The 27,762-nt window shown below is 44.6% G+C and overlaps 1 protein-coding gene across 1 annotated transcript in view; it reads right to left on the bottom strand.

Moving 5' to 3' along the window:
- The window catches only part of Gipc2 (GIPC PDZ domain containing family member 2), a 60,883-nt gene extending 33,835 nt beyond the window's left edge, over positions 1–27,048 (bottom strand). Inside the window, exons 1-2 of the mRNA XM_021649635.2 lie at positions 26,517–27,048; positions 2,310–2,495 (exon numbers count right to left, since the gene is read on the bottom strand). Coding sequence (XP_021505310.1) covers positions 2,310–2,495; positions 26,517–26,750 — 420 coding nt within the window. The 5' untranslated portion in view covers positions 26,751–27,048. The remainder of the gene's footprint in view (positions 1–2,309; positions 2,496–26,516) is intronic.
- Positions 27,049–27,762: the final 714 nt, after the last annotated feature.

Genomic DNA, 27,762 nt, shown 5'->3' with positions numbered 1-27,762 from the left:
AAATTACACATTTACATAAATGATATATGAAAGCTATTTCATTATCATTGTAATACTTTCAATTATGAAGTTATCCAATCTATAAAATTTTTATCATCTATATTTTACACTACACTATATGCTGGCTTCCTCTTTTCTCACCATGCCCTCTGTCCCCAAAGGACTAGTGATTAGTACTCTGAGACTGGCACATGTTGGACAAGACATTAAAAAAGAAAAAGCAGCTTGGACCGTGAGAGGCTGACAGTGAGAGCATGTTTGCAAAACTCCCAGCCCCCCTCTGCAGACAGCAGGCAGGCTCTGCTGCCTGTGCCTGGTGTCCTGAACTTCCCCTGGGACTATCCCACATGACTTCCCCAACTCAAGGGTTTTCCATTTGGTCACCCGCTCACCCTCCAGTGCATTCCTGTCTTCTGCAGAACTAAAAATAACCATCCTATCAGGCGGGCAGCTAGGGTAGCATCGACAGCTAAGATAACTCCCCTTCGACTGTCTCCTTACCGATGACAGTGCAACAGCAAAGAAAGGCATAAACTGTGCTGTATTGCACAAAGCCTATCACTATTCTTAACTCAGTGCGTAGACATGCTGGCTCTACAGTCAAGCTCCTTGAGTTAAAATCCTGAGCCTGTTCAAATCCTGCTCTGCTGTAAAATTTTGGCCAAGTTATTGAACCTCATTTGCACGGTAAAGCAGGGGTTGGTAACATTGCCCACCGTGGACAGATTGCAAAGACACACAGACGAAGGCAGAGCTATCAGAGTACATAATGCACAATTCTTCTATAAACATCAAGAAGCAAGTGGCAGCAGGCGTCCCTTTTCAGGGTGGGTGTCAACTGGAAGGGGGCACAAGGCCGCCTTCAGAGTAGCAGAAATGTGATTCCTATGGTGCGCACACCACTATGCCAGCGCCAATAAGCAAATGTTCCTTTAGCTGTGCATGTTCTAAAATGTGCTATACTGCAACATAAAAGCAAAGCTAAAAAGACAGCATGCCAATAAAATAAGATTGCTGTGAGAATGGGAGACAGGACATTTGGTAAGGCTCTTGCTGTGTCACCCTGAGGACCCAAGCTTAGAACTCTAGCAGCCACACGCATCTCTAATTCCGACAATGGGGAGGCAGAGACAGGTAGTCCCTAAAGCTCTCCTGACAGCCAGCTGAACCTAATCAGTGAGCTCTCGGTTCAGAGAAAGACTTTGTCTCAGAAAATGAGGTAAGTAACTGAAGACACCCAGCGCCAACCTCTCGCCTCCGCACACATGAGCACACACACACCCAGCCACATTCATTGGTGCACACCCAAACGAACACAAACATTTACCATGCCACAACCACCACACACGTAATAATAAATTAAAATAAACCAAAGTAGTATTATTGTAAAGTCTGAACAAAATGTATGCGGGTGACTCGTCGGATAAGCACTCTAGTAGGCTGGGTGGGTAAGGCAGCCAACCCTGAGGCAGGAAGATCACTTAAGCCCACGCATTCAGGCACAGCCTGGGCTATGGAGCAAAACACTGCCTCAAGAGAACACCCAACAGTGTGTCTGTACTCAACATATACAAGTGTTTCCTTGGTCTCTAGGCAACATGGTACAATAACTATTTACACAGATGTCGCAAATTATCTAGAGATGACTTAAGCTCTACAGGATGTACCTTGGTGCATGCTATTTGTATTATGCACTTGAACAGGCGCATATTTTAGCATGCACAGGAGTTCCTAAACCAACCCATATGTACGTACACACACACACACACACAAGGAAGATGGCTGTACTCATTACCGCATAGCTTCTACCTGGATATTCTCATTTTCACACTATTTTAGACTTTTTATCTTTACAACACTGCATTACTCTTTTTGCATTCAAACAAAAGAATCACATTATTGAGATAACTCCGAAGAACATTTTTAAAGAAATCTGTGTAGTTAGAGGTGACATTAAATCACTAGAAATCACCCAGGAAGTCCGGAGAGCTGCACAAGCAGGCCAACGCCCACCAGGAAAGGGAAGGCACGAGGGCTGGGTCTTCCTGTCAAGACACTCTAAGCTGCAGAGCACTTGTAAAGCAAATGGAAGAATTTCAAAAACTTTTTTCAGAAATGTCATCTCCAAACATTTTTTTTTTTAAATAAAAGTGAAATGCAAATTTGTGAACCCAACTGAGCTAGCTAGCTCTTCCTGAAAAGAATTTCTAACTCTCTTTGACCTGGTAGATTTTCTTAATTGGGTCACCATGTGAATTTTTTTTTTTTTTTTTTTTTTTTTTTTTTTTTTTTTTTTGTCAAAATCCTACCTTGATAAAAGCATAGCCAACGCCGTTATCTGTGATGGTGAGTCCAAGCAAATCCTCTGACTTATAGACATTCACTTCCTTTTTGATCCCTTTCACGTGGGCAAATATGAAATCTTCAAGGCCCAGCTGCCCTCCTAGGAGGTTTCCCATGTCAATTCTTGGTGTGTTTAAAGTACAAAATAGGATCTGCAAAAAGAAAAAAGCCTTTTAGGTCAGCCTTCTTCAACCAACCCAAGTTTAATGAACTTCTTCAATAAATACTTGTTGAATGAAATGGTCCTCAGTTTATGATGTAAGTGTCCCCGTCATAGGTGGATCAGTAAGTGGGTGGCGGATAGAAGGTGAGGCCACATTGTCATATGTTACCCTTAGACAAGACGCATGGAATATTTCTAGAGACAAGACCCTAGGCCAAGTCGTTAACATCCGCTCTCTCACAATGCTGTATAAAGGACGTTGTTATCCTCATATCATAAACAGGAAATTGAGATTTAGCAAGATAGATTAATTTGCTTAAAGTCACAAAATCATCACTTGTGAGAGCCAAGGATCTGAGTTCAATTATCATCAGCTTCAAAGCAGTTTAAACTACATGACCTGTTGCTCATGCCTCCAAAATATAAGATTCTATTCCCAAAGGTCCACATGATCATATACACGGTAGTGAGACACACACACACACACACACACACACACACACACACACATACACATACTATGATGAAGATGCATATAAAAGCCAGTAAATATTTCTTTTTAAGTAAGGAAAATTTTATTTCTTTTGTATCATAGAACTTCAAAACAGCAACTTAAGTGAAGCCAGGGGAGTCTCTTGCCTAGGGTGAAACAAGCTGTGAGTTTGTTGCCGGGGGGTGGGGGGAGAGGGGTAGGATGTACTTTTTTTCTATCAAAGGTGGCTAGTCCACCAGGGACCAATAGCCCATAAATCTTCCCTAGCTGCTAAAACTTTCGCTTATACAAAAGCCACCGCCCCTGTAGTTCTGGAACGGGAGCCTGGAGCAGCCTGCTTTGTTAGAATAGAAGCCAAGTAACCTCCACCCCTTGTGCTGGTTCATCCAGTTGGGTCATGTACAGGCTTCTTGCAGGAAGAAATTGCCATTCATCTCCTGCTCCTTGTAAAACACCAGGGAAATTGTTTCTAACAGGTTCAGTGCCCAGCACGAGAGTGGGGGACAGTTTAAACAGTGGGTGAAATGTTTCAGGAATAAATCGTATGTCAACAACTAACAAATACAACCATTTAATTTTTTAAAAGAGATGGAGGAACCTAGCATTGCTGGAGTTTGGGATACATCAGAGTTCTTACAAAATTCAGGAAGGGACTATTCATAAAGAGAACTTTACAAACCAACAACTTCTAAAGGTGGGTCCTGATGGCTGTTCCCATAGGACAGGTGCTTTCTGAAAACATCTACAGCTCTGTGTGGGAGCTCCTTAGACTGCAGGATCTGAGAAGAATTTAGGCTCTGCTTATTTATAAAGATCATAGCTGGATAAATTCCACTTCCCCCATAAACCGCATAGAGGGATATTCCTGGTTATCAACTTGATTACGTCTGGAATTAACTAAAAATCAAATCCAAGCTGTCCGGTTTTTAGTTGACTGCACCATGAGGTGAGAAGACCCACCCTAAATCTACAGCACTTGAAGTCAGAATCTGGGCCACACCCTCCAGTGGCAGCCTTGATAGGACAAGGAGGAAAGCAGCTTTTGCTCTTTGCCTACTCGCCCTCACTCTCACATCAATGGCATTAGAGCCATTTGGGACTCCAACATACACTGAAGACCAGCTAAGATACCCAGCCTTGTGGATTGAACAACTAGTGTGTTCTTAGACTTGCTGTGGGAGACAGCCATTGTGGGACTACCCGGACCACAGCCTGTAAGCCTCTCTAATAAATCCCCTTCATTCATGTGTGTGTGTGTGTGTGTGTGTGTGTGTGCACATATGCATACATACATTTGTATATAATATGTAAACGTATATACATACATGTATATACATACATTTATATGTATAAATTCTATCAGTTTTGTTCCTCTACACTAATACTATTCAGTATTTTTAAACTGAAGGATAGTTCATGGACAGCATTAATTATACATTAATTTCTACTTTCCCAGGGTTTTTAAATTCCTACCACATACTTGTTACTACTGATCACTGAAATTCGTGTAGCTGGGACGGCCAAAGCCTTAGTGTAGAACCCACACTGTACGTTAATGGTATGCTTTCTGTGCTGGCACCGTTACATATTGTGGATACGCAGAATAAATATTTGTCCCTAGTGCTTCAGGGGTGTTCTGGTCCATAGACAGTTGAACAAGTCCCCAAAACTCACCCAAATTATTCTATTTTTACAGCTCCAGGAAGTTCATCTCCAGCTTTCTTTTGTTTTTCTGGTTTGTGCACCCAGAAAAGCATTATTTGTGGGTGTGGTTTTTTTTTTTTAATTATTGAAAATAGTCTTCTCTGAGACAATACATCCTGGCCATGGTTTCCCTCCCTCTACTCCTCCCAGCTCCCTGCAACCTCCCCTCTACCCCTCCGAGAGACAACAACCAAACACAACAAAATAAGATACAGTAAAACTAGGCACAAACCATCTTATCAAGGCTGACAAAGCAACCCAACAGAAGGAAAACAGTCCCAAGAGCAAGAATTGGGTACCAATTCTAGTACCCAAGAGTTATGGGTACCAGCTAGTTTATGTTTGGAGTTACAACAGCTCCAATTAATGGTGTCTTTCATGTTGCACAACACTAATTTGAAAGCCCAAATTCATAATGTTCTGCAATCTAAAACTTTTGTACCTCAACATATTGTGGGATATTCTATACCATAAAATTTTGTTTTCTGCCCCAAATTACTTTTAAAAGTATTATGCACCAGTATCTTCAGTTTATGTTCAATTTATGAGATTTAAACAAGTTATAAAAACTTTGGATTTAATGTACAAATATTCCAAAATCCAAAATGAAACTGGAATCTAAAATACATCTAATTCTAAGCTTTTCTGAAGAGGGATGTGCAACCTGCAGGGGTGTTTGTTTGTCTGCTTATATTATATCAGGACCCCAAGCACTAGGAGAACAGGTTTCAGGGCCAGTTAGGTGGCTGGTGGGGGAGGGGTAAAGGTGCTTGCCATGCAAGCCTGACAATGTGCGCTTAATCTCCAGAATCCACACGAAAAGCCAGATGCAGCTGCCTGCCTCTATAATCCCACTACTTCTATGTAGAGACGAGAGGCAAACAGGGAACCAGCCAAAAACTCCCATGCACAGCACCCAGGCAGAGGCCCTGCCTCAAAGCAAGAGGAAGGAAAAGAATTGGCTGCTGAGCACGTCCTCCCACTTCCATGGCTTGTGTCATTCACAGGCAGCCTCCCCAGACGATCTTTAAGAGCACGCTAGCAGCCATCTATATCTCCACCCTTGCCTTCCCATCTATTTTTTCCACCTTAGGAAATAGCGGCCTAGAGAGGAGAACTTGTCCAGGCTTCAGCCATGACTGACTGAGTCCGCTCTCTTTGCCCTCCCGATCTTCTCTGAGATCTAACTTCTGCACAGGGCCATCTGAGTCCCTGTCACTTCCTAATCATCAGCACAACTAATCCTTCTGAGTTAGATGGGAAGGCAACTGTGCCCTCAGCACACAAAACATCAGCTCACACCAAAGAGTGTTTCTTTGTCAAAGTCATAACAAGAAATCAGACTTCAGAGGGTTTTTTTTCCCTAACCCATAATACTTTATCTATGGTGTTAATATAAATTCAGTCTTCAGTGAGAAACTTCTAAAATAGGAGACTCCGCATTTTATGCTGTGTGGAGCTAAGCAGTTTGTGCAGCAGACTATTTACTGTCTAAAGGAGCAAGACAACTTCCAAAAGGAATTTCTTCTAAATTGTTGTAAAAGTCACACACTCGTGTGTGTGTGTGTGCATGTGTATGTTTTCTTTTCTATTCTTTTCTTTTCTTTTTCGACATAGGATTTTTCTGAATAGTCTTGGCTGTCCTGGACTCGAACACACAGAGACCTGCCTGCCCCTGCCTTCTGAGTACACCCAGCTCACAGTAGGCATTTTAAAAAATGCCCAAACACCAGCAAAGCATGATTATTCAATTTGAGTTATAATAATTGAGAGGATTTTTTAATGTTATTTCTGATAATTTTAAACTATTTACATTCATTTATTTGTATTATAGACATAGTCATTCCAAAATCTCATGCCTAGTGTTTTCTCAATGTTACACACATACCAAGTCTCTAGTATTGTCTTAAAAAACGCCTCATTTTACATAAAACATCTTAATACCTGTGGTCACTAGAAACAGTTTCACAGCTTAGAAAAGATATAAGATTGGCAACAAGACAGACATTTAGAAACATGATACTGTGTGCTTTATTTAGACCTTCATGAGGATATTGTAGAAAGTCCTGCCTCGAACACAGTAGAACTTTCTATAAATGATTCACTTCTAAATTAGCCTCCGTAGGTCAGCAGTGGCAAGCCTTAAATAAAAAGTGAATCACACAGTGTAATCCTTCACCAGCACAACCACGTCCCCTCAGTGTTTCTAATGACTAAAATAGTATGACAAAAGAATTCTATCAAAAAAAAAAGAAAGTCAAATCCATATTTTTAAACCAGCAAATGATTTCCCAGAATAACTAAAGGACCACATTTTTTTGCTATGAAGTCTAATCGAGGGAGCTATGTTTCTAAGAAAATCAAAACCACAAGGCAGTTCTTGAGACACAAGGAAAGGTTGAAAGGGCACAGGGTTTGATCTTGCCTGTGTGGACACGACCCAGACACTAACCCAACAAGTGAGACACCTCCCTCTCCCACAACATCCCTGCCATGGAAGAGACGACTAAGCTTGCCCATCTGAGCAAGGCAGGGTACTTGCCAATTTCAAGACGTCATAAATCGAGCCATGCTTCAGTCTCCAGCTTTCTGAACTAATTGTCATCCGTAAAGTTTCTTCCTCCTTGATGCAAAAGGTGGAGGAAAGCACTGCCAAACAAGGAAATGGATGACTAGTCTCCACCCTGACATGTTGGGATGGCTTATGAACATAGCAAGTACGTGATGAGATCTGTAAACTATGATCAACGAATCTGAGCATACGGTTGTAAAGACGGCCATTCGGCATCAAGGGAATCTTTTCGTGAAAAGATTTTTGTTCTACAAAGTGCTCGTACAGAACTCTGTTGCTGTTAGCCTGGGAGGCTGGCCTGTAACACTTGGAATAAAATGTCTGAAGAACAGGGAACATTTGAAAAGAACCTGAATGGGGCCTGGAGAGAAGGCTTAGCAGTGAGACTTCTGCATTCGTGGAGAACTGGAACTCAGTTCCCAGCATCCAGCAGGGAGCTCACAACCACCTCTAACCCCAGCTCCAGGCATCCAATGCCTTCTGGCCTCTGTGGGTTCTCATATGCATGTACACACACACACACACACACACACACACACAATCAAACCAGAACTGTGGCATGATGAGACACCTAGATGTCAAAGTGTAGTGATGAGGGAAGATGTTTGCTCTATTACTACAGTCTAGAACAGGAATTCTGCCAGAAAGGCGAACACTTGGGGAAGGGTACACTAGAGAAACAATCAGAAAGACAGGGCAGAGGTAATGGGAGATGGATATTTGTTCTGGACCAAGACATTAAGACAAAGGACTTCTGGATTCCCTAGGTGAGGTTAAAGAATTTGGGAGAAGGTTGAGACCACCTCGGGAACCTTAATCTTGTTCAGAAATCGGAAAGTGTAGGAAATGAATGAATGGGTGGCGTGAGAGGAGATGGCTAAACACAAACACACAGGCGTGCTTTCCTTTCCTTCAGACTGTGAGTCTGCCAGCTGAGAGTCGCTCAGTTTTGACCCTCTTCTTGCTCTTGAAATAGAGATCTGTAAGGTCAAAGATTGTGGAAAGGTGGAAGGGTTGACCGGACTCTGCAGATGGTGGAATGCAGGCCCAAGTAAAGAGCTCTGTGGTGGGAGTTGTTTAAGCTTGCTTCCTGTCCCCCTCACCCAGGGTTCCCCCCCACTTCCCGCTCCCGGCTCCCAGCTTCCCTGACCACTGGCCCCTGCTCCCTGCTCCCCATTCCCACCACACAGTTTCTTCCCACACTCTGCTTGCCAGCTTCGCTTCTATCCAGCCTGTGAGATACCTGGTACTGGGACAGGCAGAGCATTTGGAGAAGGAGAGAGGACCTAGCAAGGTCCAAAGGCTTCCTCAAGGCTGGCAGAGTACTAAGAGCTCCATGCTCCACTCCCAAGAATGTGTCAGCACAGCAGAGCCAGGACGGAGAGTACCAGGCCCATGGCTCCAGGCTGGGTACTGACTCTGTGCCTGAGCTACCTGCTTCTATTTTTAGGACCACACATGCTCCCTTCCTCCAGCCCTCTCCTGCGATGTGTAACGGTCCTCGCAGCTCTGAGGAGGGGAGTGCGTGCATGCACGCATGGGTCGGGTCGGGCATGGGAGATGGGGTTGCAAACCTGCTGCCACCCCATTGAAAATGTACAATGATTTTCTCCTCCTATCTCCTTCTCCTCTGCCCTCAGGCAATCTGGTTGTCCTCAGGTTAACTTTGTCCCAGGTTATCCTTCATCACACCAGATTTTTTGCTCTCTGGATTATTTGGCTGTGGTCTCCTATTTGTGGTCCATTTCCTATTTAGAGGACCAACAGACACGGTCCTTCTTGTGTTAGCATGTTGAGACTAAGACAACATGTGTTAAAAATAAAATTCTGGGAGATCTCTCAGCAGAAAAGCTCCTGTAGTACGAGCCTGATGACCTGAGTCTGGCCCCCAGAACCCTTGTGAAAAAGCCATTTGGCAGTGGGCATCTGAGACCCAGCTCTCCATCAGCAAAGTGAGAGGCAGAGACAGGAGAAATTTCCAGGACCGTATAGCTTGGGATAGTGAGTGCAGCGGGAACAGTACAAGAAACCTTCCTCAACAAAGTGGAAGGTCAGAACCATCTCCTGAACATTGTCCTCTGGTATCCACATGCTGTCACACTCACATGCCTACAGACAGACAGACAGACAGACAGACACAATAACAATTACCACAGTAATAACAACCTTTGATTAAAAATAAAGGAAAACCTTATGTCTCAGGTGCTGGAGACACAAAAACAGTTACCACAGTAATAGTAACCTTGGATTAAAAATAAAGGAAAACTTTATGACTCAGGTGCTAGAGAGACTGTACTTGAGTTATTCTTCTGTGTTCTGCAACTGATAACCATCCCTAGACACCCCAGTCTTAAGCTGTGATAAGAACATAATTACCAAGATCCTAAGAGACTTAATGAGATGGGAAGAGGTGAAAATTAGCTTTGACTGCTGAACATGACTGCATGTTTGACAGAACATTTAATAGGTTAGCAGAATTATAGGCAAAGAAAAAAAAACATCATGGTATTTTCCATGTTTAGCAACAAAACACAAAGAATTACCTTCCCAAAACCCACCTCGCTCGCCATCTGACCTCAAAGCCTGTGCTTCCCTGTCGCCCCATGCTGACTCCCTACCTGTCACAAACCTTGTAAGCCTGCCCATAGCTGCAGCAACCTGTGATGCTTTGAGACACTGCAGCCATGTGCTCTACTCTGCATATTATAATCCTGTAAGGGCTGGGACTGTGGCTCAGTGCGTGCCTGGATTTCTACTTCCAGCATCGCCTGCAGGAACCAGCAACTGAGCAACAGTACTAGAGCAGGCGTGGGCAGCTTCAGCCTCCACGGAAATAGGTGAAATCTGTGAGAGCTGGGTTGTTACAGTGGCCACGTGACACAGGCATTTGCAGGGGGTTGGGAAGGGCTCAGAGATGGGGCAGGAACCGCCTGGCTTGGTGAAGAGTTGGGGAAATGTTCCAAATAATTTTCAAGTGTCCTATTAGATATTCATGCTGAGAAGGTGGGAAACACAGTTATTTAAGCCTAAACTATAATTCTGTGTTACAAATGAAGCAAGTATTCTTTACTCTGAATTCTCCTGGACTTCAGTGACCATGCAAATCAAAGACCCATTTGTTTTATGCAAAACCTTACCAAGAATCCTTCATTTGAGAAAATGAAGTCACTAACAAGAATGCTGGCTGTATTATTTTTAACAAGCATTTCAGTCGGCTCCTGGCGTTGCTATGTTGTGATAACTTTGAGTGTTCAAAAATATTTTTTTGGTCTTTCTCTATTTTAAATTTCCATGGGAGGTTGGAATAATAGTTAGAAGTTAAGAGCACTGGCTGCCCTTCGAGAGCCTGGGTTCAAGTCTCATGGTAGCTCACAACTGCCTGTAACTCCAGTTCCAGGGCATCAAGGTCTTCTTTCGGCCTCTTCCAGTACCAGACACACACAGTGCACAGGCATGCATGCAGGCAAAATACCAATACATAAACAAAATACACACAAAAAAATTTAAAAGGTCATGGGCCAGCAAGGTGATTCAGCTGGTAAAACCATGTGAACTACAAGCCCCACAACCAGAGTTCAATCCCAGAGCTGCAGTGGAAAGAGAACCAACTCCTCAAAGTTGTCCTATGGCCTTAGTATACACATACAAACATACACACACACTAACACACACACACATACCCCATCCCAATAGTTGGGTCACAAAAGAAGACAAAAAAATCTGGGCATGGTGGCCCATACTTGTAATCCCATCATTTGTTAGGCTTGCAATGAGCTATCACAAGCTCAACCAAGCCTGGGCCATATGTTAAGTCCCAGGGTGAGCCCTGGAGGAGACATATCAACATTCAGTGGGCGTTCTTCTATTTTTATTATGTGTAAATCGAATTGTTTTTCACTCCATGGACATACAAACACCTGACTGATTCACAGTGTCTTTTAGTCTTTCCAAGTAAAATATAGTAAAAACTGTATTTGTTTCTCTTTAATACTATGGTTAATTAATATATTATGTTTTGAACTGCATGGATAGATGATGCTTAAAGTATTATTTCAAAGTGGTGATGACTGTGTCACACCTTTAGTGTTAGACTAGTTTGAGTATAAAGAATCATTTGTTGGAGCCAGCAGGAGACATACACTTTTAATAGAAGTCCTTCAGAGGCAGAGGCAGGTAGACATTTATGAGTTTCAGGCCAGCCTAGTCTTCCTCGTGGGCTATAGGACAGCCAGAACTACAAAGAGAGACCCTATCTTAAAAAAAAAAAAATCGTATGTAAAGGAAAGAGCATTGAAGGAAGGCATGCAAACGGAGGATGGTGATTTTGAGACCTGTTTGGGCTACAGAGAGGTTTCCAGGCAAGCCTAACTATATGCCAAGACCTTGTGCTAGTCGGAGAGAAAAGGCAGAGGGGGTGAGCTCTGGATTTGGACAGACACTTGGGATCAAAGACATTGCCCTGCACTGTCTTACACATTTCACCTGTACTGTGAGTTCCAGTTGTCTCCCCTATGCATCGTGGTAATTTCTAGAGATTCTGAAAGGAGCCATCACTTTAAATAAGCTGGCTCCCTGAGCACACTAGGAACTCAGTAGTAATTACAGTCTTCCTCTTCCTTAGTGTGTACTTCCCTTCTCCCACCCACATTTACACAAACAGGAAAATCAAGCTAGGAAGTGGCAAGTACAAAGAATACACAAAGAGACAGAAGTAACAGGGATGGGTGACATTGTAGCCACAACCAGAACAAGGCCTGTTGTCAAATGGGCAACACCTTGGGAGGCTGAATCAGAACTGACCCTGGCTCCTGAAGGAAATGGTGCTAACAACCAATAAACAGCCACCACTACATGAAAGTGACACACGGATGCATGGATCACCACGACAGTGTTGCAGATTCGAGGTCTCGTTAACGCTGGCACTGTGTATTCCTCCAAGGCCACTTTAACACTGTAACTTAGGAACCTGTGACTTTTACAAACTGACATGTGGATCCTGGGTGTCAGCCACCAAATAAAAACAGTTGGACCTGTCGCTCCAGAAGACTTTATCTCCAGGGAGATTTTTATACACATAACAAAGATGCTTTCTCAATGCTTGAGTTCTTCACTCACTCAGGCACTAATAGAGGGTCAGACACACTTCTGAAAGGCGAAGATCCTGCCACTAGCAATTCTAAAGTCCTTTCCTATCTTTCAGATATTCAGAAAACCTGCAGGACCTCACTGGTGTCAGCCAAGTCCAAGCTTTGACTTCCAGCTACCCGATTAACAGCCTCCACACTCAGCACACAAGAGCTGCACTTCCTAAGGTGGTGGCCAAGGTTTGCTTGTATCCTGACCCAGAGAAGCCACCTCCGTCTTCCCTGGCCTTTCTCCTCTAGCTCAGTAAGCATTTAGCCCAAAAGTATTTGTTAATTAGTTACTACTCTATGAATAATTAGTTTCAAGGACCACCCTTGGCTAGCTCAGAAGTTCATCCTCAGAAGACAGGAAAACAACAGAAAGTCTACAAGAAACCCTTCCAGGAGACACGCAGACTTTTAGGAATCATTACATTTTGGACCCTCCTTGAACACATAGAAGTAGTCCCCCGCATCAGGAAGACTGTTGGCCACCAGCCATCCTATGCTGACAATGCCATCCCTCGCAGGCCTGTCTCTTCCTTAGATCTACTCTTGTTCTGCCTCTACAGAACAGGTGTTTGGTATGCTTCTAACCAGATTTATTTTTATAGTGTGGGGAAAAGTGATGGCCACACAGTAATGTGTACATAATCTGTACTGAGCATGCACAAAGCCCTGACCCTAAGGTTCAAGCCTTAACACCACAAATTTAGGAAGGTGGGACACGTGGATCAGAAATTGAAAATCAAAAGCTGGCTTAACGGGTAAGTGTGCCTGTCACCAAACCTGATGACTTAAGTTAGAGTCCAGGATGTACATGGTGGAAGGAGAGAGCCAACGCCATATGCTATCTTCTGACCTCCACAACCATGCTACAGCAGCACACTCCACACAGAAAAATAAAGGTAATATAAGCATTTAAGAAGCTGAAGGTCTTTCTTGGTTACAGATGGAGTTTGAGGCCATGTGGGACACTGCCTCGGTTTACAAAGGGGCCTATACTGAAGTGACAAAATTATAAATGTCATCAATTAGAGCACCAGCTGCTTTTGCAGAGGACCCAGGTTCAACTCCCAGTACCCACAAGGCAGCTTACAACCGTCTGTAACTCCAGTTCCAGAATTTCCAATACCCTCTTCTGGCTGTCTCTACACCTGCATACATGTGACACACACTCATAAATAATTTTTTTAAACTATAAATATCAGTGTGAGACTCATTACCATAAAAATCAAGACTGTGGTTACTCTTGCAAAAAAGTGGGAGGAAGCACATTAAAGGTTCTTTTGGGATATGGTCTGTCTCCTTCACTCCTGGCTTCAAGAGTGTTCAACACCTCCACTATCCATAACATTGGTTTCCTGTGCTCTCCTCTGCTTATGTTTCTTTAACAATAAAAACTCTTTCAGTGAAGGATGAAAGGAAGAAATGTTGGCAAATGTTTGATAGCTGCTGGTGCTAAGCACAGGAATAAATTATATTACTCTCTTGTCTTTGCATGTAAAGTTTCCATAATAAAAAGCCTAACAATGATAAAACTTTTAACTGTATCCTCATGCTGGTCTCTGCCCAGAGTAGCTCTAATAATCATAGAGGAGAGATTACAAACCAACAGTGTGACGCAGTTCCCGATGCTCAGGGGAGACATCCTGAGGTAGTGGGAAGGACGGCTCTGGGTGGTCTGCACCCTCCAGCTAAAGAACGGGCTCTTGGGAAATAGCAGAGGGGAAACTTCCAGAAAGAGGAGAAGATAGTGCACGGCCAGCCTAGAGAACAGCACACGTCATGTGCCTGATGGCCTATGAGGTAACGCTTGGCCTCTCTTCCCTTAATTTAAGACATCTCGGAATGCTCACCATGGCGTCTCCTCTTCCTGCAGGGCACTGGAATTCTAGACTTGCTGTCATAGCCATCTTTAGGTGGGATCTGAACTCTGAATTAGGTCCTCACACTAGCACAGCCAGTGCCATTGTTGCTGAGCCACCTGGCAGCCCCAGAGAGGGGTGTATTAGCCACTTGGTCTAGGGCAGTTCATTACAGCAGCCCAGACCATCAGGCCAGGTTATCTGAGTGCCCCTATCTCTTGCATAGCAGACCTACTGCAGAGTCCAGATAGAGGGAGCAGAAGTGAGGGTCCCACCTCCAGCTCCTTCAGGACAGTCTGCCCTGCTCAGCAGCACTCATGCATCTCTCAGCTTCTTTTTGTTCCTCGTCTTTTATTCACGTATTTGTGTGTGTGCACGCGAATATGAGCATGTGCCCCAGCAGAACACAGCTTGCAGAAGGCACTGCTGTCCTTCTGGATTCGGGTCCCAGGTATGGTTTCCAGGCTTGGCTACAAGCACCTTTGCCCACAGAGCCGACTCACCAGTCTCCCTCCCCTTTCTTAAATTTTTCACGTGAAAATGAAACTGTTGTTCATAGGGGAATACTAAGCGCACAAAATGACTGTTAACACATTTGTAGGTTCTCAGGCAAGATAGTGCAAGCCCAGAAAATACCAGCAAACCAAACATTATTTACAAAGAAAACAGCAAATGCATGGTCAATTAAGTTCTACCTTCAGAACAAGAGCCAGGCCTTTCCACACCTTCTAAAACCTAAGTCATTTTCCAGGCCTGGAGAATAAATCCACACACGCTTAAGAGAATTTAGTGCCACTACTGTCTATACTGTCAGCTTCGTCCCACTGCGTCCACCCTATACATTCACTTAGCAAAGGCTTATGGAGCGCCTAGCCATCTGGTGACTTAAGGAACAAGACTTTCTTTACAGCTCAGTTCTCGGGAAGAAAGAGAGGTCACTGAGCGTGACTCAGAGAACCGATGACACAGGGCACAGTGAGTACTGTCACTGTTGGAATGGGTAGGGCCATAGGGAAAGGCTCTCGGGGGAATTGCAGCTAAGTCTGGAATGTGAGTTTTTAAAAAACTGAAATAAAAAAAAAAAACAAAACCAACCAACAGTGGAATGAAATGCCTGAAAATTATAAAATGTGACTCAGCTGGTGAAGTGGCCAATAGGCACCAAACCCTGGGTCCACCCCACAGCCCGGGCACGGTGGGTATATTATCATATACATGCATACACATACATGTACCGACACACACACAAAAGGGACTGTGGATGGCTGTATCTCCTGGGTAGAGTACATATTTAGTGTGTACAAGATTCTGAGTTCAATCCCCAGCCCCTCTTATACACACACACACACACACACACACACACACACACACACACACACACGAGTATAAGGCAGAATTTGAGTGAGGAGATACTGAAAACTAATGGCTGCTGGAGGGGAGAGTGATTTTTCTTCAATAGTGTAGCTACTGGGAAGTCTCCTGCTCACACTCCCTGCAAGCAACCCTAACTAAACTCGCAAGTCGAAGCAAAAAAGGTCATGAGGGGTTGCTAGAAAAGAGGGGTTCCCAGCGGCAGTGCAAAGAACAAGACAGGGTAATGGGAGGGGAATCTGACCAAAATACAGATTTTTTTTTATATATATATACCAAATTATCAACGAATAAATTAAAAAATTAAATCAGAAACAAATGGAAATGAAGAAGAAAAAAAGAGGATGGAAGAAAGGAAGGCTTTAGGTTTAGGGGGTAGCAGTCTTGGAGCGAGGCCATCAAAGCATAGGTTTGCCCCATGGATGCCCAGGACATGGGGCCAATTCTACAACCATGCACGTCAGTAAAGTTGTTCATCAGGCCTCTGGTCCAGCCTTGTGCAGTTTGACCTGACATCCACACTCTGACCCAGCAGGCTGCCAAGGCTCCCTCAAGGACCAGCCGTTTTCTCCCTCCCCCTCTGGTGGGCCTACTTCATTGTCCTCGGAAATCAGCAGTAGTTTTAATTCCAAATTCCCAGCCCCCTATTCTTGTGGCATTCTGGTTTGTGTTCTTGGGGCGTGGGGGGCTCCCTCAGTCTTCCTGGAGTCCACGTATGTGAGTCAGAAACAGTAGCTCATCCTCCAGTTATCTGTGCCACTGACAAGTGTTTGTAAAGACCGAAAAACATAGGTTCTCGGGAACTGCCACAGAAGCACACAGTACTGATTTCCACAGGAGCTTGGTGCTGGTGCCAAGGAGTCGAGAAGGGAAAGTGCTTCTGGGAAGCCTCATGAGGCAGCTCCCTGTAACTCAAAGGAAGTACAGCTGCAAATACCACCATGTGTGAGATGGGTATGCTAATTAGCTTGACTGTAGTGAGTACACCGTATTATATATATATGTTATCAATGTATACATACCTTAAACACACATGAATGGTTTTATGTTAAAGGAAGATATGCAAGCATGGAAACTTGAATTTGAATCCCTATTTGGGCTGCGCATGTTTGTAAGATTAGCACTGGGAAGCAGAGAAGGCAGATCCTGGAAGCTGGGTGGCCAGTTGGCCTAGCCAAAAAGGCAAGCTTCCAGGTCAGTGACACACCATGTCTCAAGGCAAGCAAAAAAAGAAAACACCCAACATCTCCCTCTCCCTCTGTATGTGCACAGAAAGGTATGTATGCACCTGCATGCTTCTGTGCTTGACACATACATACACACACACACAAACACACACACATTTGAATTAAACTGAAAAATAAAGAGAAATGTTAAAGATATGATGGTCCTCGTTTTCCTCACTGGAGAGCATCACTGCTCTTCCATACAATGTAAAAAGTTAATATCTATTGCGCATCAGTACTAAATATTAAATGTTAATGATGCAGAATTGTAAATACTAAATTTGTGAGGATTCTTTTATCCAACAAATACACTTTTAGTAATAAATATAAAATCATGGGGATATAGTTCAGTTGGTACAGTGCTTGCCCAGCATGCACAAAACCCTGGATTCCGTCCCCAACACCATCTAAACTGAGTGGGAAGGGGGGGTCCTGTAAGCCCAGCCCTCATGAGGCTGAGGAAAAGGATTTCTGTGACCTTGGGGATAGCTTGGGCTGCATAGCACCCGACTCAAAAACTGTGTGAAGCAAAACAAAGTTTCCAAGGATATTCCAGGTCAGGTACAGCTTTTAGGCCTTGGAGTTGAACCAGTAAACAAAAACAGAAGCAGTAGCCCACTGAGGAGCTTTTGTTCTGTTCGGGACCCAAGACAGAAAGTAAGATCATTAGGACAGTAGAATGTGGTGGAGGAAAATGAGGCAAGGCAGTAGTTAGGGGGTGCTATGCATTCAGAAGGGACGACCAAGGTCGGCCTTGCCAAGAGGACATCTGCCAAGAGGAGTAGCATGCCGCTGGAAGAAGCCTGTCAAAGCCAAGATGGTGGGAAAGCCCTCAGGGGCCTCCTGCATTCAAGGGACAGCCACACAGCCAGACTGGCTGATAATGAGAGACCACGGGGCCTGGAGTCCATCGTGGCATTATGGCCGGCCGCTCTTCTACACGAGATGAGATGCCGTGGAGGGTTTTGAGCACAGCCCATTAGAGACTGCAGCTCTGACAGAGTTTGACCATAAAGGAAAAGTGAGAATGGTAAGCTCAAGAGATTGGTGAAGTGGAAATTTCTGGTTTCTTTGAAGACTCAGTTTTGTCATATGATATTTTGCTGTAAGCTGGGCATGTGATATTTTACTGTGATCTCTCATGTGAGGGGCGTGACTTTGGCCAGCTGAGAACATCACTGGGTGGACTTTGGGGAGAGGAGATAAAGAGAGACAACACAGTGAGGCTTTGCTCTTTGGATCTACATCACTGCGCTGATCTTCATGCTTCAACACTTGACTTCAAAGAGAGAGGCATTCCAGAGAACTTCTCGGCAACCCAACTGAGTCTTCCGGCTTCCACTGATTTCATGTTGCTGCTTGGTGTTGGCCTTTGGACTGGACTGCTGGTGTCCTGATGACTGAGTCTGGTAATCCCCTGAAGACTCATGGACCCTAATCAGCAGGAAGTAGATAAAGGAGGACTACAGACCTTTAACTACTAATCTCCTCCCTTAGGTTGGGGGGTTGGAAGGAAAATAAAGGTGCTTAAGAACCCTAAATAAAGTAGGTTTGGTGAGAAATCTAAGCCTACAGATGGGAACAAAGGATAGGTATATGGCTCAATAAGTAAAAGCCACCCAAACCTGATGGCCTAACTCCGAAGCCACTTACTCAAAAGTTGGATGCAGTGATGCCGATCTGTAGTCCCGGCACTCAGAGTCAGGGTGACAGTAAGGTGAGAGTGAGAGCGGGCAATCAGCTGGAAGCTGGTAGGCCTGTACTAGCAGCAGCAACGAAAAGGGCCCTTCTTCAACAAAGCAGAAGGTGAGAACAGGCTCCAGAGATGGGAACAGATGCCTTAAAAAGAACACTGGTAGTTTTCCTTTAAAATAAATAATAAAATATTTTGAAATTAAGAGCTTCAAATTTTAAAATCACATTTTTAAATTTGTTTCTTGGCTAGATATGGTGACATACTCCTTGGTCCTAGCTACTCCAAAGGCAGGACTGACTGAAGCCAAACGTTAGAGGCAAGGCTGCCACACAGTGAGACCTCCATCTCAAAGGGCAGTGACACTCGCTGCCCACTTAATGCTTCACCCATTCATTCAATAAGCTATTTGGTATCTAGCTATACAGACTGATAAAGGTTGCATATCTCTAACCCAAAATGTTTTCAAATATAAAACTTTCTGAGTGTCAATATGGCACAAGCAGAAAATTCCACACCATGTCTCATGTGATGGGACAGACAAAATCTGGTCATGCACACCGTGGCCTATAGAATTAAGTTCTGGCTGTGAATAAAATGAATACAAAACATAAAATTAATTTTGCTATGTAGATAAAGTATATATGAAACAGACATTCATTTCCTATTTAGACTTAGGTTAGGTTCCATCCCCAAGACATTTCATTAGGAATATGCAAATTTTCCAAAGTATTTTTTAAAAGTCTGCAATATCTTGGGCACAAGCACTTCCGGTGAGGGAAATCACTGACGAGTAGAATCAAGGCCATGGAAATAATTCCTGAACCCCATAAAGAAGCAGAGTCTGAGTTTCTGGCTTCTTGGATATACAAGCTTCTAAGCGCATCAGATGCACGGCCTGATGCTGCAGCCCTTCTTCGCAGTGAGGATTTAAGAAGACACGTCATGCCACCAGCTCCTTGCTGAGCAGTTACGGCAGTTGAATATCCGGGACGCCTCTTCAGCAAAATGTATAACCATGCTCAAGAGCTCAAGAGCTCCAGCCACAATGACTCAGCTGTTTACATAACCTGAATATTCTTTTAAAGAAATATGTTAGGGACGAGGGAAATGATGAGTGGTTAAAAGAGCCTACACAAGCATGAAGACCTGAGTTCAAATCAACATACATGTGAAAACCTGAGTATGGCTGTGCATGCCTATGAGCCCAGTGTTGTGGGAAAAAGACAGGAAGGTCCTAAGAGTTCGATGGCCTGTCATGCTAGCTGCAATGGGGAGGGTCAGATTCACTGAGAGGCTCTGTCTCAAGGCAGTAAGGCAGAGCCCAGAGGAAGGTTCCCCATAATCTGCTCTGGCCTCTGCATTCAAACACCATCTGCATGTACACACACACTCACATGTGTGAGCCAAACATGGGCGCCGTAAACACATACGTATGCCACCCCCACACACGCACCAACCCCACACACATACATGTGCACACACATGCACACGTACATACACACACATCCCACCCAGCTCACACACACACAAAACAAATAAAACATGAAAAATTGCTATTCAGTTTTTTGAACAGATGTTCTTCATTTATGTGATGAGTTAGCCAGACTTTTAGAGTCAATGACTCTCTCTCTCTCTCTCTTTCTCCTTCTCCCCTGAATTGCTCATTTGGTTATTTGGGGGAAAAGCATCCATTAGAGGCTTTTGCATAATTGGCCATCTGTTTCAATGTAATGATCGAAATTGTCTGCATCCAGCCAACATCAGTACCAAATCTGAAACAATTCACAGGCTTCATTCACGTCTTCCTCCAGGGAGCATGAAACAGCTGAACAGTCATTTCACGGCAGCATATTCCTGGCTTTGTACATGTTGTAGTGCGTCATGCTGGGTTTTGTAGAGGTGTTTCGTTCAGATATATCACCTGCTTTGACTGTATTCATTCCTATTACACGTCCTGTCCTGTCAGGTCCCTTCCTTTTCCCAGTCTTGTTTCTACTTTCATGACATATACATATGTTATTATATATGTACACACACATCATATACCATCTAGGATATATATGATATACATGAGACTATACATGATATATATGTGAAAAATGTGCATTGTCTGAGTCCAGCTTCTTTCACTTAATATATTTATCTACAGTTGTACCCATTTTCCTTCAAACAACATAATTGTATTCTTTTACAGTTGAACAAAGCTCCATTGAGTGTGTGTGTGTATATAGACAGATATGTAACATATAATTTTTCTGTCAGTCCATCAGTTGACAGACACCTAAGCTGATTCCATAACTCAGCTATTATGAACAGTGCAACAGTAAACATGTCTGTGTACGTACCTCTATGGCATGCTGACTGAAAGTCTTTGAGCAATTGCCCAGAAGCTGCAGTGTGACTCTATGGCACTAGTTTTGGGAACATTTATACTAATTTCCTAGTAGTGGCACTAACTTACATTCCCACCAGCAGTACAGAGATCCTGTTCTCCCTCCCTTCCCTGCCAGCGCTTGTTGCTGTTTGGTTTTGTTTGTTATTGTAGTTGCTGTTGTAGCCTGTGTATGATAAGAACAGTGCAAACATGCCAGGTGGCACGTGTGCAGGGCAGAGGACAATTTTGGGAAGTTGATTCTCTCCTTTCCCCTTGATATGGGTTCTGGGTCACCTAGTTTTTAAGGCAAGGGCTTTCTCACTAAGCCATATTGTCAGTCCTGCTATTTGTTTTCTTTAATGAGAACAAGTGTGAATTCAGTAAATGGATATCAAGGTAGTTTTGATTTGCATTTTTCTAGTGACTATTATAACATCTTTTGGGTGCAAAGACAAAAAATATTTTGTGTTGAATTGAAAAAAAAATCATTTGGTTAAAAGGCTTTTCTTGGTGCAGGGCTTTAATGACAGCACTCAGAAGGCAGAGACAGGAGAATCTCTGACGTTAGCCTGGTCTACAGAGCTAGTTCCAGGATAGCTAGGGCTACCCAGAGAAACCCTGTCCTCTTAGAGGGGACACAGGTTCAGTTCTGAGTGGTCACGTGACAGCTCAGAGCCATCCAAGCGCTGATGTTTCTTCTGACCGCCAAGGGCATTGCATGCATCTGATGTACATTACAAACCCACACACATACAAATTTAATAAATAGACATTTTTAAAAGTTTTCCTGGCAGGGCGTGGTGGCACACACCTATAATCTCAGCACTCAAGAGGCATAGGCAGGGAGATGTCTGTGAGTTCCAGACCAGCCAGGGCTACCTGATATAACATGATGTGACATGCTTTGTCTCCACAAAACAGCATTTCTGGATTTATATTCAGAATTTGAGTGCAATTCATAAGAATGTCTCAGCTTCTGTGCAAGCACTTAGAACTAGGAAATCAAAATTAAGTGTTGGCTCCTATGAGCGTATGGATTCTAGGAAAGCAACTTAACTTCTCGGACAGATACTTGGTCCAACTGTAAAATGTAGAGGAATTTTAATTCAGAACAAGGGTGCTCTGGCATGACAGCACATTCAAGGACCTTCTAGGTCTGTGTGATCTGGCTGGAATACCAACATACCTTTAATCCAGGAGACAGAGGCAAGCAGATCTGAGTTCAAGGCCAGCTTGTATAGAGCAAGTTTCAGGTACAGAAAAGCTTAGGACCAGTAGTACACGCCTTTAATCCCAAAGTTAATTTTAGAAGGAAGCACCCACATTTGAAACTGATGTCTAATTGAGTGGCAGAAAAGGTGTCAAATCAGAGAAAAATTTGACAGAATAGGACATGACCAACTCTCACAAAAATAGAAAGGAAGGGAAGCCACTTAAGGAGCAATGCAGAAAGAGAGAGGAGGAGGCAGTTTTACTGGGAGAGTTTTGCAGAGAGGTTGAATAAGAGAAAAAGAAGCTAGGGACAAGTGAAGACAGAATGAGCCAGAGAATGAGAAGCCGCCAGGAGATTAGAACAGATTGCTGGAGTTAGACTGAGCAATTCAGAGGCTGAAAAAGAAGCCAGACTGAATAAATTAGCTAGGAGACGGATTTGAACCAGAACAGCTGAATTGAACCAGCTAGCGCAGAGCTCAGTAAGAGCTATAAAGAGTGAGCTTATTCAGTAAGTCTCAGAGGCTGAAAACATTCTAGGCCTAGGTTAGATCGTATGATGGCTAGAAGCTTCCAGGACTAGGCCTAGCTTAGCAGACAGAGGCAATAAGCCTCCAAGACAACAACTGAAGCAGGAGAATAAAAGTTACTATTACAATAAGCTGCAACAAAACCCAGGAGGATAGAGTAACCACACTGCATGCTAGCACAGCTGGGAACAGGGTCACCTCTGGAAGTCGGCCTGCCCCTGTCTCATCTGACCCCAGACTCCTTCCTCTTCCCGGAACAAAGTGTCTGTAGCTCTTGGGACAATGTTACAACTGTCCCTGCAGCCACTTCTCCAGAGTCAGGAGGCTGAGTTCTCCATCTAGCCCATTCTCTTAAGGGAGGTGGGGTTTGTTGTTTCATTTTGTTTTTTAATACACTAACATTGCAAAAAACAAGGGTACATTACCATATCCCTCCCTGAAGAACAGGGTAGGAAACTGAACCATCATATTAGACTTTTTGTTGTTGTTTGTATTTTCTTTTCTTTTGTTTTCTTAGATAGGCAGGATCTTGCCATGTATGGAGTCCAAGCTGGCTTCAGACTTGCTCTGTAGCCTAAGCTGGCCTCAAACCTGTGGTCCTTGCACCTCAGCTTCAAAATGCCTAGATTACAGGTGTGTGCCAGCAACCCCGGCTTTCAATCCACACCTGACAGTTTTTGGTTTTGTCTATCATTTACTTAGTGCCCTGCAAAGAGTACGCGATGGGCACATCAGTCACAGAGAAACTGTGCGTGTGTGCTTGATTTCATTAAGCAACTTCCATGACGGTGTCAGCTGCTGGGAAGTTCACAGTACTCCATAAGGAAGAGATTTATCAACTGACAATTTCTTACCTGTGTGTACTGTAATCTCTGCAAGCTCTTCTCCCATGCTCCCTTATCCCTCTCTAACTGTTGCTCAGCACCACCCATTGCCAAGAATTCCCTCTCCCGCTGCCGTATCGTTTTGTGTTTAGCTAGGGCTGCCTCCATGAGAATGGGTGTGGAGCTATCTATTCACTGGAGTGTGGGCAAGTCCCAGTGTCTACACCACTGAAGACAAAACTCTCTCTCTCCCAGCAGCCCTCAACAGCCAATAACCTCTCAGGGAGGAGCAGATGACCGATATTCTGTCCTGCATGTACTCATTAAGGGTGTTCTTTCCCCGATTTTTTTTTGGGTGGGGGTGGCAGTGTGCCACAGCACACTTGTACAGGCCAGAGGGTAGCTTCTGGGAGTCTGTTTCCTTTCCCCCGTTTAGGTTCTGAGGATAGAACTCAGGCGCTCAGCTTTGGCAGCAAGGGCCTTTATCAGCTGAGCTATCTCACCCACTATTAATTTTTTACAATCCAGCTGAAAAACTGATGCAGATTATATGCATAAACACAGCAATATACACATATTGTTGCTGTAAAATCTGTTTATGGACTTTGCACATCAAAACACCCTATACTCACTATTATCTTGGAATTTTATCTTGCAAGCCAGTACACTGGAAACTGAAAACATTGACCATAGCTATCAAGCTATTACTAAAGGACTGGAAAAACTGGTTAGCAATGCAGCTTTGTAGATTTTGGGGTCAGGAAGGAAATGGGCTTAGATGTAGGCTCTGCCATTTACCGTGGATGATTTTGAATCTGAACCCCAAAGCCCTAGCTTCCTTTCTGTGAAGCAAGAACACAATAGTTCTTGGGGATTAAGTAGATTGACTAAAATCATGTCACCTTAGCTCAGAACAATGCATATGTGAGTGATAAGGAAAGCTGCTCATGAAAAACACTAAGTCTGGAGTCCCTGGTTACAGGAGAGAGTTTAACACTCTGCAGTATTATACTAACAAACTGACTAGCTTGGAAACCAGAGGACCCAGGCTGAAATCTCAGCCTTGCTTTCTTTCTCCCAAGCTATGTGACCTTGGGCAAGGCCCAGCCCCTTGCACGTCAGCCCCTTGTCTAACTGGCCTGTATCAGTGGTATTAATTACAGTTTTAGAGTGCTGACCATATCCAGTGTAATGTTAGTGTTACACACAGATTCCTCCAGTCTCTACGACAGCCTTATTGGCAGGTATTCTTCAAACTTGATAGGTCACTGATGCTGACAGAGCCAACCTTAGCCAAGGTTACCCAGCTACTGCATGATGGTACAACTTGGCTCCACAATCAACCGTATCTGGCCGACCTGTCACCTGCCCCATTCGCAGAAGGTGAAAGGACAGTATGACTTTGAAAGTACTTTTTTAATTAAACTGTCCTATACAAACACTGTGTTATGATGGCAATCCTATGCTAAAATAAATAATCAACAAAAACACTCTGTGATTTGTCGTTAGAGCCTTGGAACCCTGAAAGAACAAAGACTTGCACTTTATAAATTCTTTTCTTGGGGCTGGAGAGATGACTCAGTGTTTAGGAGCATTGACTGATCTTCCAGACAGCCCTAGTTCGATTCCTGGCACCTACATGGCAGCTCACACCCAGTTCAAGGGGATCAGACCTCACAGACACATGCAAACAACATACCCCCACACATAAAATAATTGTTTTAAATCTCAAAAAAAAATACAAATAACTTTTCTTTTTTAAACTTTTCCTTGACATCAATTTCATTTAAACAGACCTGGTAAACAAATTTAAAAAGAAAGATAAAATGAAACACAACACGAATAATTAATTACAGAACAGATATATGGAGGCCATGCTATGGCAACCAGAAGTTGCTCTCTGCTTCTGAAAGCCTACAGCAGAAGAAAAAAAAAAAAGCCTGAGCTTCAAAGAGACAAAGTGTGTGTGTGTGTGTGTGTGTGTGTGTGTGTGTGTGTGTGTAGCTCCATGTAGAGGCCAGAGGACAGTCCTGAGCATTGCTTCTTGCGCTCTAGGATTTGTTGGTTGGTTGGTTGGTTTTCAGGTTTGGTTTTGGTTTTTACTTCGAGACTAGCTCCCTCACAAGCCTGAAATGTGCCGGGCAGACTGGCTGGTTCAAGCCCCAGGACTGGCCTCCTGGGCACTGGGGTTACCGACGGGTGTGTTCTTCTGATGAGTTCAGGAATTTGCACTCAAGGCTCCCCTGCTTTTGCCGAAGCTCCAAAACATTAACCTCACACCTGCATTTGCAGGTAGCTCTCGTGGGTGGTGTAAGCACAAAGGGCCCACGAAGATCCCCATAAACTGAAGCATCCAAAGTAGGGCCTATGGCGACTCCGGTTCCTGGCACCATGTAATCTTAAATTTCTTGGTCACTTTTCAAAAATACCTTGGAAAAATGAAGCTGAGCTCTTCCATGAAAACCATACTCCCTAGCTGGACAGTTTGCTATGATTTTCTGAGTTACCTCTTTTGGAATAAAAACCGAGGATTTAAATTTCTTATGTATTATGACCAAAGCGGTTCTTTCTGGGGCCATTAGGAGTAACAGTGGTGGTCAAAGTGGGTTTTACTTTGGAGCCTTTCCCTTTACTTTGGGTGTGTCCAGGAAGGCACTTTCCCCTCCTTTTAACTCCTATTAGAGTCTTAATGCAACTCTCTGGCAGAAAACCTAAGAGTGAAGTCCAGGCGTGGACGGCGTTAATTCTTCCAGGCAGATGCGAGTCCCGGAAGGTGCTGCGTACATCCTATCCTGCTCAGTTGGACCAGAGCACATCTACAGCCGACTCCTCAACAAAAGAAAGCCTAGTCGCTTTGACCCCAGTGGCCCACAAGCCGGATCTGAGCGCGTACTTTCATCTGGTCCCACCACCGCACTCTTCCCTGAAGGCGCCAGGGAGCGACCCCACCCTGAGGCTACCTGGGGCTTGGGGAGCCAGCTCGGTGGCGGCGGATAAGCTGCGCTCCCCGCGCTTACCTCGGACGGCGGGATCTCAAACACCCCGGCGATCTTGGAGTAGAGCTCGCCGATGCTGGAGAAGTCCTCCACTCGGCCCGTGGCGCTGCCGTGCGCCAGCTGTGCGTGGAACACCATCCTGCGTGCGGGAGCTGGGGGTCCGGGGACGCCCTCGTCCGACCTCTCGCCCTCCACCAGGCGCGCGGCCTCCTTGGACTTGGCCGCCTTCTTCTTCCCGCGCAGCCCCAGCGGCATCCTGCAGGTCGGATGGCTCGGACCGCCTGCGCTGCCTCGCCAGCTCTCCGGCCTCGCACCGCGGACTTTGCACTCGGGGCCCCCGGCTCCGCGCAGGTGACAGTGGCTGCTGGGCCAATGGCAGCAGCGCTTCCGCCTGGCTGCACCGGCTGCAGGCCCCCTCCCTGTGGGGGACAGGGCACCTGAGCCGAGCAGCCAGCCGCTCTCGGTGTGGCTCAGGCGGAAGGAAAACTGGGCACTGCTGGGCACTGCTGGGCACTGCAGGTCAAGCCCGTTTCTAGGCTCAGGCCTCTGAGTGAAAAATAACTGATTTCCGTGAAGGGCCTGGCGATGCTAGCAGAGGGTTCTTCATACTCTCCTGTTGGCCTTGCCTCCCCTATCAGAATCTGGACGCTCAGCTGGGCGTGGTGGTTTGGGCCAGTGATTCCGGCCCTGTTAAGGCTGGGGCAGGATGATTGCTGTGAGTTTGAGGCTAGCCTGGCCAGTGGCATGAAGTTCTGTCTCACGCACACATGCACAATGAAAGCCCCCAAATTATATTTGCAGGAAAATGAAAACATGGAAAGAGGACATTATTATGTTAAGCCGAGTGAGCCAGACTCAAAACGAAAAATGTTGCATGTTTTTTTCTCTCTCGTATGTAGAATGTGGCAGGGAAGCATGCTAGTAGAAAGGGAACTGTGAGAAGGGGTGACAGGTTATGGAATACAGGAGGAAAGAAGAGGGAACTGGGGTTGGGAGGACGGAGGCACCGGGCCAGGGGGTGCGGGGGAGAGAGAACATCAGAAACGGGGAATTATGACCTGTATGCATGAAAAGGCCATAAGGAAACCCATAACTTTGTACACTAACCTAAAAAAATGTAGTAAGACACGGCATTCGGGTGACCCCAGCCCCTGACATCGTCTAGACGAATTTACGTCGACGTCATCCTTCCTCGCCTTCTCGTAAAGGAGCGCGCGTAGCCCCGGGGGTGTCACGGTCAGTGCCGCAGCACCTCTCTGTAACCTAT

This window comes from Meriones unguiculatus, chromosome 10, assembly GCF_030254825.1.
Source record: "Meriones unguiculatus strain TT.TT164.6M chromosome 10, Bangor_MerUng_6.1, whole genome shotgun sequence".
NCBI lineage: Eukaryota > Metazoa > Chordata > Mammalia > Rodentia > Muridae > Meriones > Meriones unguiculatus.
The sequence above is the reverse complement of the archived record's forward strand: the minus strand, read 5'-3'. Positions and strand labels throughout refer to the sequence as shown.